General features: G+C 49.3%; 8 protein-coding genes across 8 annotated transcripts; 6 read left to right on the plus strand and 2 right to left on the minus strand.

Annotated features, from left to right (window-relative positions):
• Positions 1-187: 187 nt before the first annotated feature.
• Positions 188-1052, plus strand: FTJAE_12430 (uncharacterized protein; the record flags this gene model as incomplete). The annotated part of the gene is made up of 2 exons (XM_037345475.1): positions 188-229; positions 315-1052. 2 exons carry the CDS (start codon positions 188-190, stop codon positions 1050-1052), a joined length of 780 nt encoding a protein of 259 aa, XP_037200541.1.
• A 2019-nt stretch (positions 1053-3071) lies between these two features.
• FTJAE_12431 (sulfite reductase (ferredoxin)) lies at positions 3072-8139 on the plus strand (the record flags this gene model as incomplete). Its single annotated transcript, XM_037345476.1, has 4 exons — positions 3072-3117; positions 3322-3470; positions 3659-8059; positions 8110-8139. The coding sequence occupies 4 exons, from the start codon at positions 3072-3074 to the stop codon at positions 8137-8139; spliced, it is 4626 nt and encodes a 1541-aa protein (XP_037200542.1).
• A 634-nt stretch (positions 8140-8773) lies between these two features.
• FTJAE_12432 (chitin synthase 2) lies at positions 8774-12379 on the minus strand (the record flags this gene model as incomplete). Its single annotated transcript, XM_037345477.1, has 2 exons — positions 8774-9936; positions 9988-12379. The coding sequence occupies 2 exons, from the start codon at positions 12377-12379 to the stop codon at positions 8774-8776; spliced, it is 3555 nt and encodes a 1184-aa protein (XP_037200543.1).
• Positions 12380-14488: 2109 nt separating this feature from the next.
• FTJAE_12433 (myo-inositol transport ITR1) lies at positions 14489-16435 on the plus strand (the record flags this gene model as incomplete). The annotated part of the gene is made up of 3 exons (XM_037345478.1): positions 14489-14896; positions 14943-15663; positions 15714-16435. The coding sequence occupies 3 exons, from the start codon at positions 14489-14491 to the stop codon at positions 16433-16435; spliced, it is 1851 nt and encodes a 616-aa protein (XP_037200544.1).
• Positions 16436-17282: 847 nt separating this feature from the next.
• FTJAE_12434 (uncharacterized protein) lies at positions 17283-20191 on the plus strand (the record flags this gene model as incomplete). Its single annotated transcript, XM_037345479.1, has 2 exons — positions 17283-18473; positions 18521-20191. The coding sequence occupies 2 exons, from the start codon at positions 17283-17285 to the stop codon at positions 20189-20191; spliced, it is 2862 nt and encodes a 953-aa protein (XP_037200545.1).
• A 713-nt stretch (positions 20192-20904) lies between these two features.
• FTJAE_12435 (uncharacterized protein) lies at positions 20905-21822 on the plus strand (the record flags this gene model as incomplete). Its single annotated transcript, XM_037345480.1, has 2 exons — positions 20905-20947; positions 21002-21822. 2 exons carry the CDS (start codon positions 20905-20907, stop codon positions 21820-21822), a joined length of 864 nt encoding a protein of 287 aa, XP_037200546.1.
• A 598-nt stretch (positions 21823-22420) lies between these two features.
• FTJAE_12436 (glutamine amidotransferase) lies at positions 22421-23324 on the plus strand (the record flags this gene model as incomplete). The annotated part of the gene is made up of 2 exons (XM_037345481.1): positions 22421-22742; positions 22792-23324. 2 exons carry the CDS (start codon positions 22421-22423, stop codon positions 23322-23324), a joined length of 855 nt encoding a protein of 284 aa, XP_037200547.1.
• Positions 23325-25697: 2373 nt separating this feature from the next.
• Positions 25698-27152, minus strand: FTJAE_12437 (CMGC SRPK kinase; the record flags this gene model as incomplete). The annotated part of the gene is made up of 1 exon (XM_037345482.1): positions 25698-27152. The coding sequence occupies one exon, from the start codon at positions 27150-27152 to the stop codon at positions 25698-25700; it is 1455 nt and encodes a 484-aa protein (XP_037200548.1).
• Positions 27153-27410: the final 258 nt, after the last annotated feature.

A 27410-nucleotide genomic window follows, 5' to 3' on the forward strand; every position in this document is an offset into this window, starting at 1 on the left:
TACACCGGCAGTCTCGGGCGCAAGTTCTTGAGGCAGACCCTGGTTGCATCATTCATTTGTCCCTGTAATTTCGTTCTTCTCCTGCGCGTTCCTTATCCAATCTCGATATCAACAAACGACGAAGAATAGTTCATTGAGTTCGAAGGTCCCGGAAGGAAACATCATATTTTCAAGAGAACGCGCCGCCATGTCTCGGTTTACTCGATCCCTCCGGGTACCCCGGCCTAAGGTAAGGAGGAGCACGCGACTCGATCCTGATATCGTCTCACGAGGACGGCGATGAGGTCAACAAAAGCTGATTGAAGTGTTTTCAGAGCCTATTCGGCATCACCAGCCTCCAGACCGGCGTCGAACTCATCGCTCTGGCTCTCGTCTTCAACAAGATCACTGGCGTTTACGGACTCCTGGCCATTCTTACTGGATATCAGCTATCTCTCCTCCAGCTCTCGACATACGTCTACTCTATTGCGGTTCTCGTAGGGCTAGCAATTCTTATTCCTCACATTCGGCGACAGAGCCCCTTTGAATGTTTGGCGCTCGCATGGCTTTACATCATCGACAGCGTTATCAATGCAGCATACACGGCAGCCTTCGGCCTGGACTGGTATTTCTCTACTCAACTGAGCGAGACAACCGAATCCAAGAAGACGGATCTCCCTAATTTTGTGGCTGAGGGTATGCAAGGTCTGCGTAAGGAGGCTGCCATGCATGGAAAAGTCGTTCCTCAGGAAACGGCTGCCAGCATGTTGCTGATTGTTGGCGCGACGTTGATCCGTGTATATTTCAGTTTCATCGTCATGGCGTATGCAAAGCAGGTGTTGCAAAAGTATATGCAACTGATGATTCTGGAAGGCCCTGGCGTTGATGACCAAGAAGGTCCTTTCGCTGAGGATCTTCCTGACGGTGAGGGCCGCCGGGGCCGCCTTGGCCGTTTGATGGTATCATGTGGCAGAGCTTACTGGCTTGACACCCGGGAGTCTGATGAATGGGCTCCCAATCTGGGAGGACCCAACAAGCCCGTCTCAGCGGGTACGCTCTCTGGCGAGGTTTAAAACCGTTTCATGCGGAATCTACCGCGCATCACTGGCCGACCCTGATGAATCATTCTCAGGGCTAGAAGTCAGATGAATAATAAGCGGACAGGCCGGGAGGGAGAGCATGTACTCTTTTTTGCATTTCGTGGTGCAACATAGGGCCGGTGTTTCGGGTTCAGCAATTCGCATGTTCGTGGTCAATGGACAAACACGATAGACGGAGTTTGTTTAGTAAGAATGTGGCATCTTGAAGTTTCAAGGGGAAACAAGCATAAGTCAAATTCAGTCTAACACGGAAAGTATGCCGATGACTCGGCCGGCACGGAGGAAGTGCGGCATATGCGGCGAAATCGCGGCATGTTGTGGATTCATTGAACCGCCGCTATGGGTTGTCAGGGCGGATGAGCCGACATAAGATGTTGAAAGCGGATTGCGTGATAGGACAATCCCAGTACAATGCTGGAAGACGTGAGAGGCACATGATATCATCTCGCCATTGCGTACTGGGCTGTCATGGATCGATGAGGGCAAGGTTCGTCTCTTGTATACTAGAGTTGTTCTGGGTTATGAATTGGGTGCATCGAGTACAAAATATTGGGATAATGATAATACGTGCTACGCAGCTTAGCACCTAATACACCTTTTGGTTAGACAATGAAATTGAATGCTAAGATCTGCCCTCTCACAAACTGCCATTGTCATCACTGTTTTACTTTCATCTTGATATGGTTGATGGCGAAACCGGCCAATGACATTTGAGCAGTTAATCAATCAGTAAGCCTCAGTATAAAATAGCTAGCCTCCGTGCTCGGACACTCCCGCCTACGGAGGCAGCGAGAGGGTATCTTCCGATATGGATGGTTAATGTCTGTGCTTTCTGACGACTCCTTTCTTTCCGATGCATGACCTCAGACATCGTGAGATCGTGAACATAGCCGATAGGATTACCAACTGCCTCCGCCTCAGATATGAATGATGAAATCGTAAAGTAAGCTCATGAACCTTCAGGGCCTATTGATCATTGGGAGAAGTGAGAAACATACGGACGCCGGCCGGTAGTCGGAGTGATCCCTGTAATTCGCAAGTGATTTTTCGTTTCTGGGGTGGTCATGCAATTCTTCGCAACGATACTGCAGAATAGAATCTCTCATCATTTTGGTAATTCTTGCGCGGACCGTCGGTGGCCCAACAGCATCCCTCAGCAGGAACTCGGGGTGGGTCCAGCTCGCCATGCACCCCTGTACGTATCTCCTGCCCAATGCCGGTGTTCGCGTGGGGAAGCTTTATTGGTTGACCGCATTACATAAGGCCCAACTGGCCAATTGAGGATCAGCTGGAAGCAAATCCAAAGCTCCTCATTCGCTATCGGTGGGCGCGGAGTCGTGCACTGGCCCTTGTTCCAGCGGAAGGCGCGACCCTGAGAGAGCACCCCCAAACTGTCGACAGAAGGCAGTGAGCCCCGCCGTCCGGGGCATAGCATCCCGCTAATCGATCACGCAATCGAGGGCGAGGATTCATACAAGCCAATGTTGTGGCCATTGAGCGGCGTCTGGATGGAATTTGCAGCTGTTTTTCCTAACTAAATTAATGGCGCGGGGAAAAAATCGGCGAATGGAAAAGAAAAAATAAGACGTGCGAATGAGCAAAAGCACAGCCGAGGGACCGGACCCAAAAGACAAGACCAGACGGAACGAGGGGCGTCTCTAAAGTTATCTAAGGCAAAAGGGCGTGTCTCTGCTCGCTCCAGTTTACAAACTTCTTCTCTTTCCTTTGAGCGTTGAGCAGAGGGAAGAAACCTTTTTTCTAATTCTATAGAAAAGGAAGAAAAGCACTCACAATCCTCGGATCTTGCTTGGTTGAGCGAGTCCGTCATTGAGATTTCTTTCCTTTCTCTCTACCTCTCTCCTCCATCTTCCTCTTATACACCACTCTCCCTTCTCTGAGTGAAGCGCAAGCAGCTTTGTCTGCTCTGTCTGTTTGAAAGACAGTTCGATCATAATACCCGACGAGCCGAACACGACGACGGAAAGCGACACAATGGACGCTGCTTCACAGCACCAGGTCAAGACTCCTGAGGAGGCCGGTGAGTTTTCCTTTATGCCAGGCGTTGGAGGCGGTACCGGGATGCTGCATGAGTTGGGAGATAACCTGCGACTCTGCAAAGCAATTGAGCTTTGTCCGCGCAGATGGAGAATCTGCAAGTCAGAGTGAACAGGAAGTTCTCAATCTCAACCAACCTAGCCTGCCCCGCAACAAGACAAATCGATTGCTAATGCGCTTCTCATAGTGGCTCGAATTGCCTACCTCTCCAGCGATGTCGTTGTTTCTGTCCAGCCCGCCATTGGCACCGAATCCGAATTCTCTTCTCACCTGAACCGATACGCCAGCCGCAAGGACAGCAGCTTGGTCGCTCAGAGTGCTGATACAGTTCCTGAGGTTAGTCTGCTCAAGGGCTATTTACCCCTCCTAAATGGTCTCCGAAAAATCCCCGATCCCTCTTTTGGAGGGCTCTATAAGCCACTGCTACTCATAAACCTATGAAAAGGAATATGAGAATTGTATGGTTTATACATAGAGTTCACTAATCGAGCCATTGCAATATTGGACAACGTAACTGAATATAGCTAACCGTCAACCAGATCATCCCTGTACGACACAACACGGATCCTCTTCTCTCAGTATACACACCCATCCGAGCTGGCAAGCTCGTCTCAGTCACCACCACATCCAACATCCTGCTCCCATCCGTCTCACACCTATACAAATTGGCCAACTACCCTGTTGTCCTTCACGTCTCTCTTCAGCCCCGGACGTTCCCCGACTACTCGGTTATTACAGCCGTTCGTAACTCGGGATTCACATTTGTTCAGTCTGAGACTCTTCAGGAGGCTCAGGATTTGGCTCTGACTGCTCACGCCCTTGCTGTCCGAACTGGCAAGGGTGTCATTCACTTCTTTGCTCCTTCCACATCATCAAAGGACAAGCCTATTGCCATCGAGGATGCCGCCGTTGTTCGCGACGTTCTCGATATCGAGAGCGTTCGCCGATTCCAGGCCGGCTCTGCTCCCTCTTCACAGACCGGTATCTATGCGGACGATGGCCACATTGCCGTTTCTTCAGACCACGATGCGTCAGCAGTGAATGGTACCGCCGCGAGTGGAAACCTCACTGTACCCCCTAGCGCGAACGCCTCCAAGGCTCCCTCAGCTGGAACATCGGTCAAGTCCAGTCAAGACAGCGAGGCCAGCACTCCTGTTGCTCCCTCATCAGTCGCCACCACCGTCGAGACTGCCCCCCCTCAGGTCACATCTGAGGATATATACAAATCGGCTGGGCGTATCTGGGCTCAGCTCAAGGCATCAGCTGGCCGGGAGTACAGCGCCTTCGAGTATTCTGGCCCTCCTGATGCTGAGAACTGCCTCTTCATCTTCGGATCTGATGCCGGTGCCTTCGCTCAAGCTATTGACGAGGCTCGCCCTGAGGAGATCTTCGCCAACACCGCCATCCTTACTCCCCGTCTATACCGACCTTGGATCGGCTCTAGACTTGTCGAGGCCATTCCTCGATCGGTCAAGCGAATCGCCGTGTTGGAGCAAATCCACCGCAAGACTACCAAGTGGGGCCCTCTCCTCATAGACGTCTTGACATCTGTGAAGAGTGGCCCTGGTGGCGTTGAGGCTATTGTTGGCCACCAGCTTGGCTACATTGCCCCCGATGTTGTCGTTCAGGCCCTGCGTGGTGTTCTGCAGAACCTCACTGCCGAGAAGCCTATCCAAAACCTCGAGGTCGGCAAGAAGGAGGCTTGGAAGGAGCCTACTGGTTATGACCTCCAGACTCCTCAGCTCGAGACCGCCTATACCAAGATTCTTGATCAACTCTTTGGCAAGCGAGCTTACATTGCCAATGCTATCAAGTCTTCTACCACTGGTCTTTCTCCTAACGTTGCTGCTAGCCCTGAGTTTGGCTTCGGTTCCCTCCTGGCTCGCAAGCAACGTCGTGGCCAGTTCGTTTCTCAGGTTAAGGATGCTGCCACCAATGGTAGCTTCACTACCGAGGCTCCTAAGAGCTGGTTGGCGCGATGGGCTATGAACGCTGATGATGCCACCAAGTCCACTGAGATTGCCGACGATGTCATTGCTAGACTTGAGACCGATGGCTCTTCTCTGGCTTCCGAGCTCCTCTCTGCCAAGGGTCTTTTCCGAAAGGAGTCCCTCTGGCTGACTGGCTCTGATGCCTGGTCTTACGACCTGGGCAACTCTGGTGTTCACCACGTCCTTGCCTCTGGTGAGAATGTTAACATGCTCATCATCGACTCTACTCCTTATTCCGAGAGGGCTGCCGCTGATGCCAACCGCCGCAAGAAGGACATTGGTCTATACGCTATGAACTTTGGCAACGTCTACGTTGCTTCCACTGCTGTCTACAGCTCATACACCCAGGTCCTCCAGGCCCTCCTCGAGGCTGACAAGTTCGAGGGTCCGTCCGTCGTTCTTGCTTACCTCCCATACTTCGGCGAGACCGACTCTCCTCTCACTGTTCTCCAGGAGACCAAGAAGGCCGTTGACACTGGTTACTGGCCTCTGTATCGATGGAACCCCGATAACGAGAAGAAGGGTGAGCCCAACTTCTCTCTTGACTCTGAGCTGATCAAGCAAGAACTTAAGAAGTTCCTTGCCCGTGACAACCAGCTCACTCAGCTGGCTGCCAAGGAGCCTAAGTTTGCCGCTGCTCTTGTCAAGGACTTCGGAAGTGAGGTGCGAGCTCAACAAAAGAGGAAGGCCAAGGATGCGTACAACCAGCTCCTCGAAGGCCTTTTGGGCGCTCCTCTCACAATTCTATATGCTTCTGACAACGGCAATGCTACTACTCTGGCCAAGCGTTTGGCTAGCCGAGGTCGTGCTCGCGGCTTGAAGACTACTGTTCTGGCTATGGAGGACTACCCAGTCGAGGATCTTCCTACTGAGGAGAATATTGTTTTCATCACTTCCACCGCTGGTCAGGGTGAGTTCCCCCAAAACGGTCTGCCCTTCTGGGACGCCATTAAGGACAACACTGGTCTCGACCTCGCTGCCGTCAGCTACTCCATCTTCGGTCTCGGTGACAGCCACTACTGGCCTCGAAAGGAGGACAAGATCTACTACAACAAGCCTGCCAAGGATCTTGACCGTGTTCTGACCAACCTTGGTGGTAAGCATCTGATCGATATCGGCCTTGGTGATGACCAGGACCCCGATAGCTTCCAGACTGGTTACCAGGAGTGGGAGCCCAAGCTCTGGACCGCCCTTGGTGTCGACAAGGTCGATGGCCTTCCCGATGAGCCCCCGCCTATCACCAACGAGGACATTAAGCTAGCCTCCAACTACCTCCGTGGTACCATTGTTGAGGGCCTAAACGACCCTACAACTCTTGCTATCTCGGCCTCCGACCAGCAGCTTACCAAGTTCCACGGAACATACATGCAGGACGATCGCGATATCAGAGATGAGCGAAAGGCTCAAGGTCTTGAGCCAGCCTACTCTTTCATGATTCGATGCCGTCTGCCTGGTGGTATCTCCACCCCCAAGCAGTGGGTTCAGATGGATGACATTGCCAATGAGCTTGGTAATGAGACCATGAAACTCACCACCCGACAAACCTTCCAGTTCCACGGTGTTGTCAAGAGCAAGCTCAAGCCTGCTATGCAAGCTATCAACCGAGCCCTCATGACCACCATTGCTGCCTGTGGTGACGTAAACCGAAACGTCATGTGCAGTTCGCTCCCTACCCAGTCCAAGTACCACCGTCAAGTCTTTGCCTGCTCTCAGCTTATCAGCGACCACCTCTTGCCATCAACCACTGCCTACCACGAGATTTGGCTGACTGATGATGACAACAAGAAGACACAGGTTGCTGGTGATGCTGTCCAGGACTTCGAGCCTCTCTATGGCCCTACCTATCTGCCCCGAAAGTTCAAGATTACCATTGCTATTCCCCCTCACAACGACACTGATGTGTATGCTCACGACATTGGTCTGATTGCTATCAAGGGAGAGGACGGTAACCTTGCCGGTTTCAACGTTCTTGCTGGTGGTGGTATGGGTGCTACCCACAACAACAAGAAGACATATCCCCAGACTGGTCGCATGTTCGGTTTCGTCAAGACCGAGGATGTGCACATAGTCTGTGAGAAGATCATGCTTGTCCAACGTGACAATGGTGATCGCAAGAACCGAAAGCACGCCCGTCTTAAATATACCATTGACGACATGACCGTGCCTGTCTTCCGCAGCAAGGTTGAGGAGCTCTGGGGCAAGAAGTTCGAGAATGAGCGACCTTTCGAGTTCAAGAGCAACGTTGATACCTTTGGCTGGCAGAAGGATGAGCATGGCCTCAACCACTTCACGTTCTTCATCGAGAACGGTCGTATTGAGGATACCCCTGAGTTCCAGATGAAGACTGGCCTGCGTGAGATTGCCAAGTCTCTCAAGGGTCAGTCCGAGTTCCGTCTCACTGGTAACCAGCATCTCATCCTCAGCAATGTCGCCGATGAGGATCTTGACGATGTCAAGCAACTCATGAAGAAGTACAAGCTCGACAACATCCAATTCTCGGCTCTTCGTCTCAGCTCTTCCGCTTGTGTCGCTTTCCCTACCTGTGGTCTCGCCATGGCCGAGTCTGAGCGATACCTGCCAGTGCTCATTTCCAAGCTTGAGTCATGCCTTGAGGAGAATGGTCTTCGCCAGGACTCTATCGTCATGCGTATGACTGGTTGCCCCAACGGTTGTGCTCGTCCTTGGTTGGCCGAGGTTGCTTTCGTCGGCAAGGCTTATGGTGCTTACAACATGTACCTGGGTGGTGGCTACCACGGCCAGCGCCTCAACAAGCTATATCGCCAGAGCATCAAGGAGGATGAGATCCTCGCCATTATGAAGCCTCTCCTCAAGCGATATGCTCTTGAGCGCAACGAGGGTGAGCGCTTCGGTGACTTCTGTGTCCGCTCTGGTATCATTGTTGCTACCACTGATGGCCAGAACTTCCACGATAACGTAAGTGCATTTCAATCCATTGCAAGTAACAAGAACTAACAGCCATCCAGGTTGCCGAGGAAGAAGAGGACGAGGAATAAATCACGACTAAAAAGACTGAACGAAAATTGTGGCTAGCATGAACCGGGACAGGAAAAGAATGAAGGATCTGTTGATTGAATTTTGATATCATGATTTGTTGCTTTATTTTGCATAGCTTGATGTGGTATTTACTTGGCCGGCGCAACTGATAGGAACGCATTTATTCCATGTAGAAACACTTTCGCAATGATTTGAGACTTTGCGTGAACCATCTAGACTGTTGAATTACATAGACTTTATCTCAACTTCAAGCTTAAAACTTATTCCTTGCTTCGCTTCCATGAACATTTAGTAGAGATTATCTTAACAAGCATTATATTGCACCCGGGGTATACACCTTTATCCTCTGCTATTTACACAACTCATACCCCAGAAGCGAATTCCTGACATATGTACATTAAACAAAACTTTCTGATCAAAACATTCGTTGCCTCGACAATCATGGCCGGCATCATATAATCTTTTCGAGAACTCATCTGCTCAATCGTCATCCTCCCAGTGAAAAGAGTTGGAAAGAGTTGTTCATTTCCATGCAGATGTAAATGCCAAAACGCCAAACCACGCCGATGCAGATGCCCATTTTCTAAATGCATAACAAAAAACAAGCGCAAATGGTTCGAGATGATGTGTACATCAACTGCGTAGGTTGCTCGACACACTGCTCATCTTATCGTTGACTCTCTCCTTTAGACCACCCATCCATCGGGGTGCCTTGAGACTCAAGCGGACACGACCTTCCACTATCATGTTGACCACGTTGAGGACGGCAAACGTGGTAGAACCGATGGCACGGAAGACGGCGAGAGCGGCGACGGACCAGAGGAGAAAGCGCAAGTAATAGTTGTCGCCAATGCCTCTAGCACTGTAGATCTCCGATACAGCCATACCAAGAATACCGTTGCCGATCATCCATGTGAGAACGAGGTAGGTTCGAACACTCTTGTAGTAATCCTCTTGCAGCTGAGATTCGCTAGGTGGTGACTCGGGAACTTCGAGACGATCACGGAGATTGCGAAGAGCCTCATCGTATCCACTGTCAATGTCGAGCTGTTCACTGGGCATTTCCAGCTCGACAGTCTCACCCTTACCCACAGCGCCACCAAGATCAGTCTTCATGACGTTGTCACCCTTGGTACCCCAGGTAACATCGTGTGTGTTACAGAAGGCGTAGACTTGTAAGGTACAAATGTAGCTGGGAAGAAGGATGAAGTACTGGGCCGAAGATGTGATCATGTGCCATGGATCAAGATACATAATAGACATGATGAAGTACATGCCGATTGTAGACAAGATAGACACAATCATATTCGTAAAGACGTTATCACCCATCTTGATTTTGTCTTTGGAAGTGAGTTGGTGAATAATGATGTAGAATGTAGCAAATGTTGTATAAACCATGATGATGCTGTAAATAATCATACTGATCAGGTACAGCTTCTTGGAGCCTTGAGGTCGATTACCGAGTGAAAGGATGAACTGCGTTGATATGAGAAGCACACAGGCATATCGCAGAATGTGGAAGATGACGGTAGCGATGTTGTGTCCGAACGGGTCGACTTTGGGGTCTGTCAAACCGCCTGCAACGAAGTAGAAGGTGAGGTAGAAGTTGGCCAAGGAGAAGAAGGTGAACATGAGCTGAATAAACTGATACAAGAACTCCATGTGCAGAAGGATTTTACGGGCCAGAGTGTGGTCAGTAAACCAAATCTGCTTGAAGTGGACAAGGGAGTAGACAGCGGCAAAGAATGCACCGTTGAGCCATCGACGACGTTGAGAGATGAACTCAGGAACAGTATCTACACCGAGTTAGTATTGCACTCATGATTTAGAATGGTAGATTATCTTACCAGGCACATCGGTTTCACCGGTACATCCCTTGACGTACTTGAGAACCCATCTCTCACCACGTTTAGCGACCAACTCCCAGCAAAGGATACGATCTTCAGCGAGGTACATGTTGGCAGTGAAGACATCGGCGTGTTGACCATGCAATGTCTCACCCTTGAAGTACTGACTGAGAGGACCGTGACCGGTCTCGTCATTCTGAAGCGCGTGGTATCGGTACGCACTCAAGGCACCGGGAAGGACAGTAATATATCCAAAAACGGACTCGAGAGGCTTGTCAAGGATGTTGGACATTTTATACTCGAAGTTCTGGGACGCAACGAGAGGATTGAGCAGGTTAGCGCCCAGTCTGCCCTTCATGGCTTTAATCTCTCCACAAGCACCAGCAACGTTGGAGTCAGTATCGAAGGCCTTCCAGAGATGGTACAGTGAGGTGCCACTAGGGCGAGTACCAACATCCAGCAAAATGCAGACGTTCGGGTTGAGAGCCTTTCCAAAGGCATTAAAGAACCAACGATGAGAGTTGAGCTTACGCTGGTTCTTTTCCTTGAGGCAGAAGATCATCTGGCAAGGAACAATGCCCTTCTCGGCACCCTTGAACTTGAGGTCGGAATCAAGAGAGACCTGGGTTGTGTATTCGTAGACGTGTGCTTGCACAGCCCGGTTGTTGACAAAGTTCTTTGCGATACCGTGCTGGTAGACACCCATGGCAGCGAGCGCATCCAGAGTGCGAGGGTGGATCTTCTCTCGACCATCAGAGACAATACAGACGACAATCTTTTGCCATCCAGTCTCACCCCAGGTACGAGAGCGCGTTCGAGAGCAGAAGTGGGAGATGTTCTTCATGACGGCATGCATCGTTCGAGTGAATCCTATTTCATCTTCGTTGTACATGGTGACACAAATGAACAATTCTGTCTCTCGAACAGTCTTGCCAAAGGTTTGTCGCAATGTGTAGCCTCTTTCGACAAAATCATCAGGGTCGCAGGTAACGGCGGTGTAGCGCATATGAGTGAACTCAACCTCGCCTCTTCGAGGCAAGAAACTGTACAGAATTGTCGGGATTTTACACTCCAGCACCAGTTCACCGTTGATGAGCTGGACCTCCTTTCTCGCCATTTGAGGTGCACGAACGCCTCTTCTCTCTTGCGCGCCAGTCGGGGCGGGGCCATAATGCTCAACCTTGTCGTAGTCTTCCATGTCTCCCTCGTTCAGTGTGTCTTGCGACTCAGAAGACATATATGAGCTGCGGTCAACTGGGTGAGGTCGTGCATCACTCAGGTCGGATTCAGGCGCAAAAACATCGTCATCATAAGTATCATGCAAAGGAATAGAGATGGTTGCATCGTCTGCAATTGGCGGCACAGGCTGCCTTGAGTTTGAGAAGAGGGGTGCCGGAGGAAGTGGACGTCTTGGGCTTCCGCCGTATCTCGAGGATGGTGTTCCTGGTCTGGGACTTCCATTCAGATCGGAGGGCTCATACATGCCATCTGAAGGAGGAGGTCTTGATAGATCGGATCTTGTGAATCCGGACACTCGTGACGAGGGTGTCCAAGGTCGCTGGGGAGAGCCATCATCATGCATACCATAGGACACATAGGAACCTGTTGGGGGCCCCATTGATGGGGCATCGTCGAAGATGGAACCAGATCTCGATGATCGAACACTCGGCTGATAGTTGAGGTTTCGAGGGCTTCGGATACTAGGAAGTTTGTCATGTGAGTTTACATCCCTTAAGCGGCTCAATGGGCGCGGTGGTACGGGAGGTGTCGTGTCTAATCCAAGGTGGTGTTGTTCTTTGTGAACTCTTCGCCTGTCGCTCATACCATCGGGAATCTCTGGTAGATCTCGAGGAAGATCTGCAAATGCGACATGGACACTAGTTCTATTCTTGTTCTGCAGCTTTGCAGTCTGGCCGCCGATAATTGGCCTCTTAGGCAACAAGGTCTGGGATTCGGCCATTGAAGAAGCGTATGAAGGGGGGTTTGGTGAAGGATGTTCTTGATGCTGGTTGGAGATATTCCTTTGGACGTCATCTTGTTGGACAGGGCTGGACCTGAAGGACCGTTCTTCCCTTTCTGAAGACATGGTGACGCTCACAGGTGAAATTGACAATGGAGGAGGAAACGCTACTGGCGGTTTGAGAGGGGAGGGTGTTGTCTTTGAAGGTGAGGTAGAAGGGGAAACAGAAGGAGATGAGAGAGGGCGTGCAGAAGGTGTTTGTGTCTGATTCTGGCTAGGTGATGAGGGTGGTACATACGTATGAGGGTCGTAGTGTTCTTCGGATGTCAACAGTCTCACAGCAGCGGGACTGTAACCGGTGGGCGTGTGAAGGTCCTCGTCATCATAGGGAGGGAGGCTGTAGTCGGGCGGGCGCGACATATTCGGATCCATAACTGGCGAGAAGAGGCTGGAATGGAATGCAGTGGGCGCGGGTACTTGCGACAATACGAGCTGAGCTATTCGAGTAACGGTTCAAGGTCTCAAAAGGCGAAGGATACTTTGTATCTCGACGGCTGCTGCCGTTGAGACGATCCAAATCGCGTACTAGAGATGGTGAAAGCAGTGTTGGTGTTGATGTTGATTTGCGCCTCTTGTTGGTAGTTGAAACTCTGATGCCAACGAGGCGTTAATTGTGTACGAGCTTGTGGTCGGTGCAGGTTTAGATCGTCGTCGAATGGCGGTGGAACAAGACAAAGACAGCAACTAGAGACAAACAACGCGCAAGTAGTATCGCAATACAAGACAATAAATGATTCTTCGGAATGTCTCCTTTTTCGTTAGGATGTTGTAGTACAATAGGCAGGACAGATAAAGTAAAGGACGGAGCGAGCGGAGCTTTGGATCGGGTTTGGTTGCGGGTATGAGAGAGGTGAGGATCCAATGGTGGGGGAGGAGCTTAGCATGGTAATCCAAACAAATTACGTCGCACTGTTGGCATAGCAACGCAGCTCAATTGGGACAGCTCTGTCTTACACCAGGCCAGTCAGTGGAGGTCTCACAATTTCTGGCGGCCCGCTTTGTTAATGTTTCAGTGACTGGGAGACCATCAGTGGAGGTTGATTAATTGCTTGCATTTCTTCAACATTCAATTCATTGCTCTATGTCTCTCGCTTATACTCTCAGTTGCTCAATTGAGGACTATCATGACATTCGGAGCTCTTACTCAACTGTTTACTCTCCTCCCGAAACGCCCGAGGATGAACTACAGGTGTGACGATCACCTAGCAACAGTAACACAGCCTTCCCTGAACCATGGATCATGGCGCTTAGCATCTGAAAGTGGAGACTCCATTCAACGGTCTCGATCCTACTGTACCTGATCGGTAAATAACAAGCAATCACAGACGTAAGCTCGGAGTATTTAAAATTTTAATTCATTGGTATAGTTAACTCGAAGGGCGAAAACAAGAGTAAAGCTAACAACAGAACTATCGAAGTAGTTTCATCCCCTGATCTCAAGGATCGAATCTTATCAAGACTCGATGTACACCCCAAAGTTGGAAACAAGCCTTTGTTTTCGGATAATCTCAATAACCTTTTGGACGCCACAAACACAGGACCATGTTTTGACTTGGCTTTGTGGTTCATGCTCCTAAAGCTAGGCAGACGCATTCTTCTTGGAACTTGAACGTCTCGAAGTGAGACTGTGCATTGTTTGACAAGCTATACCCTGGACATGTCAGCCACGAGGCGAGATCACGATCGCAAAACAAGCATTCAGTCTAATATAGATACGCGGGCGGGTCACAGCATAAACGAGCTTTAGACTCTATGATGCGATTTAGACCAGCCACGAGAACTCGAGACAAGGCACTTATGCATGCATGTCCAGAAAGAACTCCAACCAGAGAAAAAACATATGTGAAATAAGAGCGTGAGCTTCTGTCTTAGGGATTACTTGTCATATATGAATAGGCAGTCTTCAGATGGTTGTATGTAAGACCTTTTCTTGAGTAAAGAAGGCTGTTATCACAACCTCGCTCAGGCCTATTGGTGAACGTTATATAAACCACGTGGGAACTCTACATCATCACAACCACTTCCCCGCGTTTTATCGTGTAATGGAATACCTGAAATGCCTACAAGAAGAGTGAGGGAGAGATGACGTTCGTGAGCCAACGAAGTCAACAGAGACGGCACCAATGAAGAAGCTACTGGGTCGACCCGATGCTTCTGATGGCCGAGATCGTCAGAGTGAATGGCAAGACCAAAAGGCGAGTTTCTTGTCACCTGATACCTCGGACTTTGACTTTGACATGTAAATGGCTTTGAGAAGAAGGCAGAGTTGTCATTGACCCAACCGCCACGCTGCATAACACGATTTCCCCGCAAAGTATATAGGAAGAAGCGCCGAGATGCCACGTAAATTGTTCTATTTAGAAGAGGGCTCGTCCTCGAAAGGGGCTTGAAATGGTTCCTCAGTGCTTTCCGAGGTCCTGCTTCCAATGGGCTTGCAATATCTGTCATCTCATATCACTGGATCATTAATACGCAGCCGAAATGGAAACGATTGACGAAATTCAGGGTGAGCATCGCCCCGGCTCGACACAACAAGATGCTAGAACTCCTGAAGCCAAGACGAGATCAACAACGGCAGTGCTACAAAATCCACTGGCCAGCATGACCCATGATGAATTGGTCGCCGATGCAAGGAACTTCGCCCAAGATAAGGGACTGGATACCTGCATTTCCTGGTTTACCAAAGGTGCACTCATAGCCAAAGTCATCAACACGCCGAAAGGCTACGAATCCATAGATGAGTTGACCGAGGAGGACAAGGAGCTCCTGAGGAACGAAGATGACCATCGTTGGAAGTCTCAGCCAAAGATGCTTTACTTCCTCTGCGCATTGTGTGCCGGTTGCGCTATCGTGCAGGGCATGGATCAGACAGTCATCAATGGTGCACAGGTGAGTCCTCCCTGACTATCGAGAGACAAACAAACTAACAATCCAGCACTTCTACTTCGAAGAGTACAACATCAAAGATAGAGCGCTGCAAGGTCTGACAAACGGCGCACCATATGCCTCTGCTGCCCTCATCGGATGCTGGCTCAACGCCCCCTTGAACAGATTCTTTGGCCGGCGAGGAACCATCGCCTTTTCCTGTCTCTTGGCTTTCGTCACAGGAATATGGCAAGCTGCTGCTAACAGTTGGATATGTCTAATCATTGCACGCTTCACCCTCGGACTTGCAGTTGGCGCCAAATCAAGCACCACTCCCGTATATGCAGCTGAATGTGCACCCAAGGCAATTCGAGGCGCCTTGACTATGATGTGGCAGATGTGGACGGCCTTCGGCATCATGCTCGGCTTTGCTTCCTCTTTAGCTTTCCAGAATCTCACGTGGCCGAACCAGTACGCACCTTGGAGATGGATGATTGGTTCAACGTCTCTTCCACCATTGATCGTTGGTCTCCTGGTCTTCCTTCTCCCTGAGAGTCCACGTTGGTATATGGATAGGGGAGAATTCCAGAAGGCATACCATGCGCTTAGGAAGCTTCGTCGCGCTGACCTCCAAGCTGCTCGGGATCTCTATCTCGCTTGGAAGTTCTTGGAGGCTGAGCAAAAGTCCAAAGAAGGCGGGGAAAGTTTCAAGGAGCTCGTCAAAGTACGGAGGAACTGGAGAGCTGCTCAGTCTTCGTGGTTCTGTATGCTCATGCAGCAGTTCTGTGGCGGTATGTCCGAAAACCATATCTTGGATACTATGTAGCTAACAAGCCTACAGTTAATGTGATCGCATATTACAGCACAAAGATCTTTACAGATGCAGGCTATACCCGCTCTCAAGCCCTCCTGGCCTCATTCGGTGGCGGTGCCATCAACTGGATCTTTGCGCTGCCTGCAATTTGGACTATTGATACCTTTGGCCGCCGTAACCTCCTGCTAGTTACGTTCCCCATGATGAGTGCTTGCCTGTATTGGACTGGCTCATGCTTCGGGATTGAAGACAACGGCCTTCGTCTTCCTCTCATCGCCACCAGTATTTACATCTTCATGGCCGTTTACTCACCTGGTCTCGGTCCTGTTCCCTTTACATATAGCGCAGAGGCATTTCCCTTGCATATCCGGGCTCTTGGTATGGCATCAGCAACATCAATCACCTGGGCATTCAACTTTTTACTCAGCTTTACGTGGCCTATGATGGAAAAGGCATTTAAATCCTCGGGCGCCTTTTACTGGTATGCCACGTGGAATATCGTCGGATTCGTGTTTACGTATTTCCTGCTTCCAGAGACGAAGGCACTGTCGTTGGAGGAACTCGATATTGTGTTTAGCGTTCGGAACCGTGATCATGTTCGATACTACTTCAAGCGAATAGGATGGTATGCAAAGCGTCTCACAGGTCGGAGCCCAGATGCCATGCCGCCGTTATATGAGTTGGAGGATTCTGGGGTGGTATTAGTTGCCGAAATGGCAGTCAAAGAGACGAATGTCTCATCTGTTTAAGAGGTAGTCGTGAGTTTGATGCAATGGATTGGGGCATTTTCTCAGTTTACCGGCTAGGATTTTCGATTGATATGGGGTTGCAAGACTTGGGCCAGATTCAGCTGGTATCTCTTTATAAATATTGGGCTCTTTATGAAACGGGTTATGAGAGGGGCGTAACCTTTAGGGTTCATGATCTAAATGTTCAACGACGTGGTATTGACTTCTAGGGCGTCTTCGTAACAGGTCTCGATATCTCACCAATACTTTTCTTTTGCCTGGATCGTTTAAAGTAGGAAGCTCAAACGAAGGCTCAGACTGATTATGAATCAATTTTGTCGATTATGACTGCGAATCCCACCGCTGTTCGGAAGGAAGATGATAAACAAAAGTTCCAGAGTGTATTTGTCTCAAAGTGTGAGGTGACAATAAGATGAGCACTTCGCCTTCGCCATGAATGAAAGATCGTCAGCCAAGAGATTATAGAGCTCAGGCACCAACTCTGAAGAAGCAACATATCCAGTTTAATTTACCGTTGACTGCTATGTAACTTTGTATTTGGCAAGCTCACAACCGCATGATTGAAGACCTAGCTATCATGCTATGCATCATTCAGTTTGGCTGTTGTGTATGAGTTTTATTTGAGGGCAGAGCTTGGGGTCCCCTGTAGCTGTGTTACCCACCGTAGATAGCTCGCCATAGTGGAGACCAATCACTGGGAGATCCCAGCCGAGGCTTGCGAAGTACGTCTTATCACTGAGTGACGAGACGGAATCTTCATTCCAAAGCTCTCATCTCCTCTTTTATCTTTCATATCTTGTAGGCCCCAATTCATTGACATTGTGAAGCTTCACACTAAAAAGCAACAATGGATGAAAAGGCTCAACTTCCGCCTTACAGCTCCGTTTCGCTTCCAGCGCCCGTTGGCCTTCATCCTGGTCAACAGCGGAACAGACGGTTGTTGCGTCGCTCGCGCGGTATCAGGCTCTTTGCTCTAGCCTGTTTGACATTCATTGTCTTTGCTCAATGGCGACAACTCGCACCGCGAAACAAGACTACTTTGTCTATCCAAAAACTCAGTGAAGATCTCGAGACGTGTAAGAAGTTCCGCGTCAAGCCGCAAGACCCGCCGGGTCTCGGCCGAGATAAGAATGCTCGTTATATCGACGGCGGCAAGCCCACTTTGATCAAGAACGCTACTATCTGGATTGGTGAACCTTCCGAGGGAACCAGCCAAGAGGATGCGTATGCTGGCAAGGGCTGGGAGTGGGTGCAGGGTGATGTCTTTCTTGAAAAGGGTCTCATTCAACGCGTTGAGAAGGATATCAAGACTGCTTCGCTACCTGATGACACAATTATCTACGAAGCTCATGGTCGTCGACTGACCAGCGGTATTGTTGACACTCACAGCCACGCTGGTGTCTACCCGTTGCCCTCTCTGGAGGGAAACTCAGATGGCAATGAGATGTCGGATAACATCACCCCTTGGGCTCGAGCTATCGACTCATTGCTCCCGCTTGATCCTCAAATCGAAGTCATCAAGTCAGGCGGTGTTACAACTTCTCTGATCCTTCCTGGTTCCGGCAACAATATTGGCGGAGAGGCCTATGTCATCAAGCACGCAGTTGGCAAACCTGATGGCCGTAAGGAAATCAGCGCAGTGGACTTGCTCGCCGACCCAGACCGCAACTGGCGATACATGAAGATGGCGTGTGGTGAGAACGCGAAGCGTGTTCATGGCCGGGTTGGAAACAGGCCATTTAGCCGAATGGGTGAAAGCTACGAGTTCCGCCACGCTTTTGAGCAAGCAAGGGATTTGATCCAGAAGCAGGATGACTGGTGTGCTAAGGCTGAGTCTCAGGGTGTTGAGTCCTTGGATGAGTATCTTCCTGGCGAGATTGCCTGGGAGGCTCTCACTGCTGCGCTTCGTGGTCAGGTTCATATCAACACACATTGTTACACGATCCCCGACTTGGAGGCTATGGTGGATCACACCAACGAGTTCAAGTTCCCTGTCCGAGCCTTCCATCATGCTCACCAGACGTATCTGGTTCCAGAGGTAAGATCCTGTTATTTAGAAAGGCTTCTCATGTTAACTTTTGTTAGATCCTCAAGCGAACCTGGGGCGGACGTCCTCCTGCATCTGCTCTATTCGCTGATAACATGTTTTACAAGACCGAAGCATACATTGGCTCTGAGTATGCTGGAAAGATCCTCCACGAGAACAACCTCACAGTAGTGTATGTCAGCGACAACCCTGTCATCAACGCACAGCATGTCCTTTTTGAGGCTGCCAAGGCTTATCATTACGGCCTTCCTTACCACGTCGCGCTGGCCAGCGTGACATCTGCTCCCGCTGAACTACTCGGCTTGGGCAAGCGCCTAGGAAAAGTCAAGCCTGGTTTTGATGCTGACATTGCTGTCTGGGATAGTGACCCTCTCAGTGTTGGCGCAACTCCTGTGCAAGTCTGGATTGACGGCACAGCTCAGTTCGAGGACCCTATTGAGCTTATGAAATCGCAAGAAGCCGCTGCATCTGTCGAGAAGCCTGCCGAGATTGTTGAGGAGCCATCCAAGCTCGATACTGTACTCTTCACTGGCGTTAAGAAGGTATTCCTTGAAGATGAGAAGACTTACGAGTCTCAAGACAAGCCGGTAAATATGGTCGTCCACAACGGCAAGATTTCTTGCATTGGCACTTGCGACCAGGAGTTCCAAGCTGTGGCTTCAACTGGCGCAAAGACCATTGCGCTCAATAATGGTTATTTGACTCGATCCTTCACAGCTGTAGGTGGTACTCTGGGTCTTAGCGAGATTGATGCTGAGGACGCAACTAACAACGGACCGAACCCGTTGATCTTCTCTCGGGCTATCGACGGTCTTGCTCTCGACTCTAAGAAGTTGCATGTTGCCTCTCGATATGGAGTCACCAGGGCCGTCTCAGCACCAGTCTTTGTAGGTGGTGCAACTCATTTCGGTACCAGCGTCGGATTCCTAACCTCAGCATTGACGACCCTCGAAGAAGGTGCAGTTTTTGCTCCCGACCTGGCGGTTCACTACACTCTGGATCTGAACGTCAGAGGTTCAACCAGCTACTCAGCTGCTTTCGGTGGATTGAGAAACAAACTCCTTACGGCTGCCACAACTCCGCAACCTGCGAGCAATCCGTTCTCAGAAGCGGCGTATCTCAAGAAGGTTATCAGTGGCGAGCAAGTTCTTGCCCTCACCATCAACAGTGCAGATGGCATTGCAACAGCTCTTCGAATCAAGTCCGAGATCGAGGGTGTCCTCGCAGTAGCAGACTCAAGCAAGAGAGCTGGTGGTCTCAAACTTGCCATCATTGGTGGTGCTGAGGCTCACCTGGTGGCCAAGGAACTTGGGGAGGCTGGTGTTGGAGTCATCCTGTCGCCGCTGCAGGCAAAGGGCGAAAGCTGGGACTCATGCCGCGCCTTGACCGGTGCGCCACTCACCAATGGTACAACCATAGATGCCTTGGTTGACGCAGGCGTAGTTGCTGCGATTGGACTGCAAGAAGACTGGGAGCTCCGTGACTTGGGATTTGCAGCTGGCACTGCATTCAAGAATGGAGGTGGACGATTAAATGAGAAGGAGGCCATTGATCTTGTGAGTAGCAACATTTACAAGATCCTTGGGGCGAATGAAGAATCAGCCAAGGACTCTGGCCATTTTATGGTTACCGAGGGTAGCCCTCTTGAGATTGGATCGAGAATCAAGGCTGTTGGGCATGGCAGGGGTGATGTATCTGTGTTTATCTAGGTGTATCTTTGATAGCGTACGAGTCGCGACTAAGTATTGGATGAATACATGCGCTTATCCAGAAAAATCATCATTGAGATGGTTTCCATGAAGTTCACTACCAAGGTCAAGATATGAGAGTCGAGTAAGAAGTTGCGCAAAGACGTCAGTCTTATTTCTCTTATTTTACCTAAACTTTACTAAAATCTCCATAATCCAACATTACGAAGTTGAGTACAGCATATGCCATTAATAAACCCTTTCTCATCTCCTTTGATATGAATATTGTGGTAGATTTATAATATGAGTGGCAACTCGCAGATGAGGCCATCGCCAACAGAAATACAGTGGGAGCCGAGCCTTCGGGAAGCGGGGATTACAAACAGTGACGCGCGGGAACAAACTGGAGCATCGCGCGCGGGTAATGACCAAGAGCGATTCCATTGGCTGATTTCATGAATCTCGTCGATTCCGGCAGAGGTTTTCGGAAGTAGAACGCGGAAAAGGGAAAATGCTCCACAAGCCATGATGGCCCCGTTATCATGGGGCAAGAGGATAAATAGCTTGAGGACCCCGCCATGATGAATGAGCTAGACACAGTAGAATCCTATAAAGTACAGTACAGTATAGCAGTCAACAAATAGCAGTTCATGTGGAATTGGCCTCTTATTGCACGAAGAACTTTGTCCTCATCTTTATTCAAGTCGTTTTCAAGACATTCACATTCATCCACCATGTCAAAGGTTGCCCCTGTAATTGCGCTATCCCATGGCGGTGGTAAGTCAACACCATATGATCTGCCTCGATTACCGATATAGCTGACACGATTAGGCCCGATGCCTGTTCTCGGTGACCCTAAACATGAAAGCATTGTCTACTCCCTAAAGAACCGCGTCCCCAAGATCCTCAAGCTTGGTACCCCAGATCAACCCCGAGCCATCATCCTCGTCACTGCTCACTGGTCAACGGCAAAGCCCACCATCTCATCTGGCGCCTCTCATAAGTTGCTCTATGACTACTACGGGTTCCCTCGTGAATCATACTCTCTCAAGTACCCAGCGCCAGGACACCCAGAGATCGCAAACGAGATCGCCGATGCTCTGCGCGGAGAAGGTCTCACACCTGAGTTGGATGACGAGCGAGGATGGGACCACGGAGTTTTTATTCCGCTCCTGCTCGTCAACCCCAAAGCCGACATCCCCGTAGTCCAGGTCTCAGTCCTTGAGTCAGAGGATCCTGAGGAACATCTCCGTATGGGCGCAGCACTGCGAAAACTGCGAGCCAATAATATCGCCGTCGTTGGTTCAGGGTTTGCAAGCTTTCATAACATTCGCGCCATGATGATGCTGGGTAGTTCGGGCCCTGAACAGCAACGTCAATTCCGAACTTTGTCTGATGAATGGAACAGCACATTGACTGAGGCTACACTCAAGAAGGACACAAATGAGCGGTGGAGGGCTCTCAAGGGTTGGAGGAAATTTCCATATGCTGATATGATGCACCCGCCTAATGGAGGAGAACACTTTATGCCATTGCTTGTGTGCGCGGGAGCAGCAAGGGAGGGAGAAGAGACGAGAAAGTACAACGATGAGTATGTTGGAGTTGAGATTAGTACATTTTACTGGGGAGCGGAGGAAGAGAGCAAACTGTAAATGCTTATCGAATTTAGCATTCATTGTTAGAATAGAGTATCATGGTTATTTGGTATGCTTGTTCTTAGCCAAGCTTGAGTGTGGGTGGGTGCCCCCATGTCAGAACCTCAATTGGTAACTCCATCTCACTCCCATTGGAACAGAGATCCCTACCAATCCCCTGATTTACAGGTACAAATACCTCTGACAGCAGGTTACATGCAATAGGAAAGATGTGCACCCTGTCCCTGTACCGCAGATGCAGGCAGAACATCAGCATCGAGAAGCCGCCTCAAAACCCACTATTCATGACCCGCTGCCGTCATCACGGGCTTGGCTCGCCCAGTTCGCCGTTGTCAAGAGTCTTAGCTGACGTCAAGACGAAGAAAAGATCAAGTCTAATATCAGAGTCCAAGAAAAAAATCTTGTACAATTGCATATTCTAATATTTTAGAAAATGTTCAAAACTGGAATTCGGTCGTTGTCCTGCCGTTTAAATACATCCAACGCTGCAAAGTATCTCCCACGCTTCACTGCCCCTCCAAAACCCTGCATACAACCTCACATTCGCACACTTACACCTTCACCACTACAAAAGCTCTATACAACAGCGAGCAGCATGGGCCAACATTACAAGCCCACAATCGACGCACAAGTCGTCAAAGTCTTTGTTCTCGGGACCGATACTCCTCATCCTGACACTCAAACCGAGCGCGGTTCGTTTGGTGAGATTCTGCATCGCCATTTTTCAGAGGCTGGAAGCAAGCATCATCCTCCGCTGGGCGTTGAGACAGAGCAGGTCTTTGTCGTGACAGAAGAGGGTGGTCGCATGCCCAAAGTGGAGGAGTTTGAGGGTTACGATGGGCTGCTCATTACGGGCAGTATGTATGACGCGCATGGCGACAACCAGTGGATTCATGACTTGCTCGATCTTTTGAAGCGTGAGTAGCTCATTATTTCTCTCTTGGGATGTAAACTCACTGTTTCTAGAACTATGGACCAAGCGTCCCGATTTTCACTTCACGGGCGTTTGCTTTGGCCACCAGGTTCTCTCCCGTCTTCTAGGAGGCAAAGTCGGCCCTTCACCCACAAACGACTGGGAACTTGGTCACAATGCGATCACTCTGACGCCAGTAGGCAAGCGCCTCTTCCGTACACACGATGACAAAGTCTACCTCCATCAAATGCACCAAGATCAGGTCCTCGAAGCCCCCTCCGTTGAGTCATCAAACGGCCTTCTCGAGCCCGACACTGATGTCCACGTCTGGGGTACGAGTAATCACACATCCATTCAGGGATTGTACATCCCCAACCGACTGTTCACATCTCAGGCGCATCTGGCGTTTGACGAGGACATGGTCAAGAGACAGATTCAGATGAGAATTGATAGTGGTGGGATCAAGGATCTTGAGCATGCGGATCGAGCGGCTGAGACGGCGGATCTGGACCATGATGGAGAGCAAGTTGCGTCAGCGATTCTGAGGTTGTTTAGGTACGACGATGATGGTATGTCGTGGGACTGAGCTGGTATGCATAGACCGCAAGATAGATGGCAATAATTTGGGTAAAATGACCTAAAGTGAGGTCTAATATCATAACCCTTTTTCATTCGGCTATGAGATCCGATAGTTGATGGCATTGAATAAACTTTCTCAAACATCATCATCTATATTTGAATGCACCCTGAACCAAAGAGTTTCCCTACTTCGTAGATAGGAAAGATAACTAAGTGATACAATGCGTTTGAACATAACCAGCTATAATTTGTACCAAATATCTTCTGCTTGCAGGCACCCTATCGCATTGGTTGACACTGTATTCGGTCTAAGCTACAAGAAACACCAAATCTGACCTGTAGCCGTTTTTCGCCTGCAGGTATAAAACCGGCACTTCCACGAGCTTGAGTAAGACGAAGAGAAATGCCTAAGAACCCGCTGTTCCTACGATAAGTTGTCCGAGCATAGTTCAATTGAATCAGTTTGTTGTATCAGGTTCCATAGGTGTGATACTCGACGACGGTCTCGATACAGCCTATGATCGACGCGCCGGGGGTTCAATGATGTTGCTTTTGTGTTGTAGCATATCGTTTGAAGTGGTTTTCAATGGGCTTGTCATGAAGCTTGCTTGATTATGTAAAAACATCGAAATGAAGATGCGCGGTGCTCTAAATGTTCTTAGGTATCATTTGGTCTGCTTTCAAGCAATGAGAGTTGTTCTTTTTTGCAGAGCATCAGTCAATGGCGCCTTTAGCCAAACTCCCTTCGCTCTTGACATAGTCCGCTTACATAAAAGAATCTGGGAATATGAGGATGTGTGGGATCTTATAGAAGGTATTTGGAAGATGTTGGAGTGCTTTTTGTTGGACGACTTGAAGCTAGCGCTTCGTAGGGAAAGTTTTCACATGGACCTAGTCAGAGTCTCAAATCTTTAGGCTTTTCCTTCAGAGTCTTGATGATCATTATGAACCGTTCGCTATTAGTGGCGAGGTTAGAATTCGCAAGTCGGGCCTAGAAGTATACATGTTCTCGCTTTGCCGGCTTCTATATCTCATAAAATTGTTCTGGGTATTGAAGTCGCTTGGTATGAAATGGTTCTGCTATGAAGTGGCCTTCCACCACGCCAAAGTTGAAAAGAACTCTGTGTGTGGATGGATGAGGCTATATATTGCCGATACCTCTAAAGATCAAGGTCAGTATTCCATTTGAGTGCCAAGTAATCGACAACGTAATTGTATGAAGAACAGAACAAAGAACACGCAGAGTCTGTTCTGAACCACAGCTCCATACCAGTGGTATAGGCCACGTCCTTGGTGAAGTAACTCTTACCATTGAGAGTATCTAAAAGCTGGTGGTCGAATGTGGTATCGAGGGTAGAAATCAGTCGTCAGGATCTTCTCGATCTCGGTTTTGCCTCCGCTTCATTTGAAAACTTAGATGAAGATCTGTAGCTAAACATCTTTGTTACACTGATGAGGGCTCGGGGCTTGTTGCGAGAGAGAATTTAGGACTTCTAAGGATATTCTTGTTGGCCGGAGCCCAAGCCTTGGTGAAAGTAGTCAAGGGAGGAAGCCTTGGTTGAGATGTTCCCTTCCTTTATGACTCTGTCTCCTCGGTTTGTTATGTGAAGTGATGATAATATATGTAATTGAGTGATTCGGCCGGTCCTGCGAGATGGCAGTGATGTTCTGAATAATACAGAATTCGCATGCATAGAACATTTCGCCATATTGGCAAAATGAAATATAGAAGTACTAGTTCGAAGGCAAGGTATAATATATCACAATAATTAATTGTGGATAAAGAGAAGAATAAAGCAGTCATTTGGGTAGTATTTATACACGAGGTTCTTCGCAAATATTGTTAAGATACGTCACTCCAAGTGCAAGTTTGTGCTTAATTTTACTCCAAGCTGATCTCGATATCGTCTGTCACTTTCTTCCAGGCTTCTAGTCGTTGTGATTTACTCGAGTTTGCTTGACTTGAGTTATGCGCCATAGAGGTTGGAAACTAAGGCATGATATGAGCTTGTAGAATCAAGCCCAAGCTCTCAACCAAATATAGACAGGTTTGCCTGTAACCTCCCCGTTTGCAGGAATTAATTACTTGGTCTTTGTGCTTTGTAGGGACATTGTTTGTTTCACCATCAGTTTGGCCGTACGAATTATTTAGGTATGTATAGTTCCGTTTGGCATATGTGAAAGATACGATGACCACAAGAACATGATTCACCGGCGACTTACAAATTTGAGAGTTGATGGCAATCGCCCAGTTTCCGCAGTTATGAAAAGTATAAGCATACATCAATTGGTATTAAGTAAATCTGATTTATGATCCATATAAGTAAACGCTTTTCCCAAACTCGCTAATTCAGAATGCCAATCCCATTTTTAACATCAATCATGAAGCCGCAAGCTTCTTCAGCTCCGGCAATGCCCACTGTTTCATCCATCGTGACTCCAGTAGGTCTTTAGCTGTTATCCTATCCTCAGGGCGGAAAGTGATTATCTTCTTCATCATATCAATAAAAGCCTCCTTCTCATCCTTCGACATGGGCTTCATGCCGCTCTCTTTTCGTCCTTGTTGCACGCAGCGCTCAAAGCGGTCATCCCATGTGTAACCGCCCTGAGTAGTGGCTTGTGTGGACGCCTCTTCTTCGACGTCTTCGACCCAGTACTCTGATCGCTTGGAGCCGTAGGCAGACCACTCTTCTGGGATTTCACCAAGAAGATCAATTTGGTCTTGGAGGATGTCATCTTCTGAGAGGGTCCAGGCGTCGAATAGCGGGCGCTGTCCGACGACGTTCCAGAGGAGACAGCCAAGACTCCAAATATCGGAGCTAAACGAGAGAGGTTGACACACATCGGGGAATTGAGTTTCGGGTGCCCGGTAGCGAATCGGAGCGTTGGAATATTGTCGCTTTTCTTGACTTGGTAAATAGGACTCGCCGAAATCGCCCAGTAAGATCTTTGCATCTGCCAGAGCTACATCCTCGCTCTTTTGACCAAGCCAGATTGGCAGCACAGCGTTTCGGGGTGCATTCTCGTCAAGAGGAAGGCCATCGAGTCTCGTCACAGGGACTGTCGTTGGATGACTATGTCGCTCATGAAGTTGATCTGGTGATAATCGCTTGATTCGGTCCGGAAGCTGGAGCAAGATGTTGTCGAGGTGGAGGTCGCCGTGTACAACACCGCCTTCATGGAGATACGCGATGGACTGCACAACCTGAGCGGCGATGGCTCGGGCAGTCCGTGGCTGGAAGAGTCTTGTGAAAGAGGCGTCCTTCGCAAGGCATAGCGACATCATCGCCGGGTCGTTAACCAGACAGGTGTGTCTTCCATTGGGACCATCGAAGTGAAAGTTGTCGGTGACATGTCTAATGAGAGACCTTCCAGGATGTTTCTTCCCAGCTTTGGCTTCCAGACGCTGAAGGACATCGACCTCTGTTGAGTCTTCACCGAAATCTGCTAGCACAATCTTCAATGCGGCATACTTCTGTTTCAAGATGTCCCATGAGAGCCACACAGTTGAGTATCCACCGTGGCCGAGCTTGTTGAGGACCAGGTAGCGGTTGTTGATGGTTTCACCTAGGGATACGGGGTGGAAGCCTCCAAGGCGGTACTGTTCGAGGTTTTCGACATGTTCGATGTAGTTGTAGTTGTAGCCCATGTTGATCAGTCTAGTGTTGTGGTCCTCGATCATCATAGCTGGCTGTGTTGTTTGAGCGGTGACGGTAGCCAAACCACGAGTGGCAGGTTTTGAGATGAGGCCATTGAAACGAAAAGACCTCTTTCTCGCTCCAGACATGAGGTTAAGTGATGGCCGCCGCAGCGACTTGAGACTGCAAGTAGCCATTTCCACGAAGAGGTTATCGTCTATCGGTGTGGGTATTTCTTGTGTCCATGGGCGTATTCAGAAATGGGGCCATTCCGTTATGTTTGTTAATAGGTAGGGGTAGTAGGTATAATAGGTGAAGATGCAATTTATTCTATAGGTAAAGAGAGCGAGAGACAAGAAGATAGGTAGATATAGGAAGGGGAGGAATGCAAGAGTTTATGAGTAACACGCAGAAGCCGAAATCCGGGGTAACATCCCCCACCCAAAGACCGGCCA

The sequence above is a fragment of the Fusarium tjaetaba genome, assembly GCF_013396195.1.
Source record: "Fusarium tjaetaba strain NRRL 66243 chromosome Unknown NRRL66243_c0000334, whole genome shotgun sequence".
NCBI lineage: Eukaryota > Fungi > Ascomycota > Sordariomycetes > Hypocreales > Nectriaceae > Fusarium > Fusarium tjaetaba.